The following is a 4,558-nucleotide window of genomic DNA, read 5'->3' as shown; positions in this document are numbered from 1 at the left end:
ATGTCTCTGTAAGAATATATATATTTATGTATCCCGGAGATAGCATTAGAGGAATTCTGGGAACATTCGCAGAACAATCTGAGTGGGTGACGAAAGGTATGATTTCTGCGTTGGAATGAAGGTCACGTACACGCCTACACATTTGCTCGCGTGAGTACGTACTTAATACGGAAAAGCGAACAAGCGATGTTGCTGCACCCCCATAAGGAGCCCAGCAACCCCGTACGTATCACTGTAGCTTTCGTATAGTGAGGCTTTGAGGGAATCGGAAATGCGAAAACAGCACACTGACGCGTCCAGTGTCTCTGAAATTGTTGGGAAATGGGTTTGCTCATTCCTGCGGTTTCCTTGTCTCACGGCTGAGTTCGAGAGCACGCCATCTATACCAATAAGGATAATGTTATTAATTCCAAGCTGGCAGTAGCATATATTCTTATCAACCAATAGCGGGCGCGCGGGGGGGGGGTGGATGGCGACCAATGAATGCACTTGCACTCGCGTAAAACAGAGAATGATGATTGTGCACACACTGCCGTATTCAAAATGGGGTGGCTGACGACGCACAATACTGGGAGAAAATTAGTAAGGAGAATCATCTAGAGACCAGCATCTCCATGTGGCACACACTTCGTTGCTTTCTATTGTGAAGTTGAAGAGGAGAATCATCTAGAGACCAGTATCTTTATGTGGCACACACACTTCGTTGCTTTCTATTGTGAAGTTGAAGAACTCGTATGATACAGAAGTCTTCAATAGAGATACAGTGGAGCAGCTTACTGTACTCTCAATGTGGAGCATATTGATGTGGCCTGCCACTGTAATATACGGAGTATAAGTTGGTCATTCTACAGGCTCTTTAAATAATCTCTAGCATATAGTACTCATGGTGGTTCCTGTTCACACACTCTCATAACATGTACAGAAGAAATGTGAACGAATCCTTTTTGTAGGTAGGAATGGAAGGAATCGTACGAGAATAGATAGGCGGGTACTGGTGTGTGCAGCATGGCGAATCGATGTGATATCATGCTACAATGATAGACACCGGAGTGGGGGTTCACTTGAGTAATTGACTTGAAGCGATGTATCGATACCAAAATTTCTCAATTTGAATACTTTTATTATCTGCTCATTCAGATTCAAGACTCACTGGCTAACATCAATTCGTTTTGCATCAATGCAGTAAACGTTGAACGTAAACGGAAAACCTACGTTTATTGGAAACCTAAATAAAAAACTCATTCGAGAAATATGCACGGTTGAAATCACGATTGTATTTACTATTTTTTTTATTAATAGCAAAATCGAATAACGTTGACAGAAAAACGATTGATTTTAAAAAGGTTTAAAGAGAAAGGGACATAGGTTAGTTTTACAGATACTCGAGACTCCAGATCTTGCGAAGATCTAAAATCAATCTCTCGGCAGTTGCTTTCTCTGGGAATATACTCAGCTATATGGCAATATGTATATATTTGGCCGCATATCATATTGCGCAGGTGTGACAAATATCGCTTGTGCCGTCACTATTGTACACATACCTAAGTCTTAACCATTAATTTGCATTGATGCGAGGGGACGAATTGGCCTATCGCACAATACCCTTTCACGGGATTTTGTGCAGATGGTTTATAAGATTTTAATAAAACAAGGACGTTGCTCATACACGTTTCTATGGCAAGCTAGATTACAGAGATAGAGCGAAAAGTGTTTTTGTTTTTGTTTTCTTCAGTGACCAAATGCGTATATTTTGTGCATCTACCGGCCGCGTTGCCATCAAAGACTTACAAGTGAAAAAGCTAGGTGCTTTACAGTTTATATACAAAGTTCGAATTTTCCGTCACACTAATCTGTCACACAAACTCGAGTATAGTATATTACTAATGATGTCTACGCAAGGGACTAAATCCTTTCCATCTTTACCTCACAGCATACGCGACGGATGTATCAAATCCGAGTCAGCCGCATAACTGCAATACATACGCTCATGTTGTAAAAACATACATCGATAAGTTGTTCTAAATTGGGGGTTATTTATAGATCTGTCACTCATATTTGATTTATGTTACCAGCCGACTCTGCGCATGAACGTGAACCCACCCCATCTATACCTCACAGCGTACGCTACAAAGGCGATGGTGATAGCCGAGTACACAGCTGCCCGCGGAACAAGAATGGGTTTAAAGGTCTTTCTACGCAACCGTTCTTGAAATATCCGGTAGGCAACTACCATCACTCCTCGCAGACACAGATCTGTCGCAACCACTACTTTTACGGGGACCTGTGTTTTAATTGCAACGCCCAATTGTGAGCATGAGTAAGCCTATTGATAGAAGAGCAGGATAGAATTACAATGAGCAAGCTAACAACAGAAGTGAAGCCCACCACTATAACACCCAGTATACACCAAGTGAAGGTGTACACATGCACTTAGGGGCATTTGTGTCGGATAGAAAAGTACAACCATACCACTAGTAAAAATATTTCCTCATTCTCTGCATTTCGGTATACGCTACAGCATGGGGAGAGTTTAGCAAGCGTGATTTTGGCACTGTGCGCGAATAACAACCGGCACAGGTATCTTCGATCGACTGCAGTAATTATAATATATCCCAAAAATGTTTACACGTTCCTTCTCAGGAGTAGTCCAGTGGTTATCGCAGCGGGTTAAAATCTGCACGTCTAGTATCTATCATCTGACAAGTGTTAAAAGCAGGTAACACATACCCAAGTGTTAAAAGTAGGTAACACATACCCAAGTGTTATAAGTAAGTAACACATACCTGTCTCATCAACGGATTGACTCGCCCTTTGTCATAGTAGGCGTCCATGAACGTGGAATCAGATCTCAGTCGCTGTACATTGTGAGATGCTGTTCCGCCAGTGATGTACAGGCCCCCATACGGCAGCCATTTCAACGCGGCGCACCCCACTTCACTACCAAACGTCCAAACAAATATTTCCTAAACAACACAATTTCGGTTGAACATAAACTGAGTTTTTGACTATGTGCATATATATCAAGCACATGCGTGTATTTGCTATGTTGACGTGTTGCTTTGTTACATTTTATCAGTAAACAATCTGTGAGTAGATTGATAGGTGTACGGATTGTCCACGAAATGCGTATACGAATGTGAGCATCTATCGGACATGTAAGTCAATAATACTTTTGCTAGTTTATTCATATGTGTAGCCAGCTACGATGTAATCTCAAAACACTCGCATGCATCTACGTATACAAACTTCTTTGCTTGACTATACACATATATATGTACAACTAAACGAACATACCATTGCTTTGTAGCACAGCCGATCACGACTAGCAAGCAAGGCAATCGCTTGTGCCTTGTCAGGCGACGCCGCCACCTGGTCTAACGTGCTCTGGTTCACCCTGATTTTATTGGAATGAGAACAAAACGATGAATCGATAAGCTCACAGACGGAAATACCCAGGTCTCGCTCTTTTAGTGGGAACTAGCCAGACGCCCAATCTACGAAAACAGCATCGGTTGGCTACTGAGATATTTGCATATAGCCACTCACGCATATTCATACATAGTCACGCGAACAACGTCGTTGGGGTTGCTTGCACCTATCATACATGCGACTCGGAAAGTCCAAAACAATGACACATACCTGGTTGGTACGCAAATTCTAGATGTGCAATTGTGGCCGTGTAGGTATAAAAGATGCTTGCTTGGATCCGCAGATATGCGCAATCGTGCAACTAATCTTATCCATTCCACACAGCTCACCGCGTAAATATGCACAAAGACGCACTTCACATATATTTACCACAAAGTCTCGTAACATACACTGTGCTGGATTTGAAGTCCACCTTCTCTACAGTCAAACGGCTAATTTACTTCACCTGTCACAATATATCGTTGATATTTAAACATGCCAACCGCAAAGAAAAACGTGACAAACAGCTCAATAGATGTCACTTACATATCCAAATACATGTACGAAAAACCAGCCCCTACATGTACAAAAACCAGCCCCTACATATACGGAAAACCAGCCGATTGTCTACTCCGGCCTTATACGCTATCCTCTCGAATATCACACGGATGGTCGCCTTAGACATATTGTTTTCCTCGCTTACATCACGTAGATGCCTTCGAAGCCATTCCTGCATAGTGCAACTTCTTGTACTAGTAATTCTGCAGCAGAAGGAGCGTGCATACAGCTACGAACAGAGGATCATTCACGACTGGCATATTCCGTAAATGTAACTTACATGTCTGGGTACTTGTCGCACAAAAATTCCAATACATTGACTATTCCGGGCTTAGACACTATCCTTTCGAGACTCACACGGTTGGTCTCTTTAAATTTCCGCTTCAGAAACGCCAATAGGTCCAGCTGCAAATCGGTTCTGATTCAAAGTTTCAAAAGGTTTAGAGCGCGGAATTCCAGAAAATGGAAGTAACACGAACAACTAATTGGGTTGACATCATACAAATTAAGTGAACAGGTGAACCCAAGAAATGAAGCGTTATGAAAGGAATGTGTGCTAGGTCTATCATGGACTTACATCATACACCATATA

At 42.1% G+C, this 4,558-nt stretch overlaps 1 protein-coding gene across 1 annotated transcript; it reads right to left on the bottom strand.

Moving 5' to 3' along the window:
* Positions 1-1,959: 1,959 nt before the first annotated feature.
* On the bottom strand, positions 1,960-4,386 carry SARC_06350 (glucokinase; the record flags this gene model as incomplete). The annotated part of the gene is made up of 4 exons (XM_014299741.1): positions 1,960-2,281; positions 2,784-2,963; positions 3,295-3,394; positions 4,247-4,386. Coding segments are annotated over 4 exons (636 nt in total), but the record flags the coding sequence as incomplete, so codon positions are not given.
* Positions 4,387-4,558: the final 172 nt, after the last annotated feature.

Source organism: Sphaeroforma arctica, assembly GCF_001186125.1.
Source record: "Sphaeroforma arctica JP610 unplaced genomic scaffold supercont1.450, whole genome shotgun sequence".
Classification (NCBI taxonomy): Eukaryota; class Ichthyosporea; order Ichthyophonida; genus Sphaeroforma; species Sphaeroforma arctica.
This window is presented reverse-complemented; position numbering and strand designations above follow the sequence as displayed.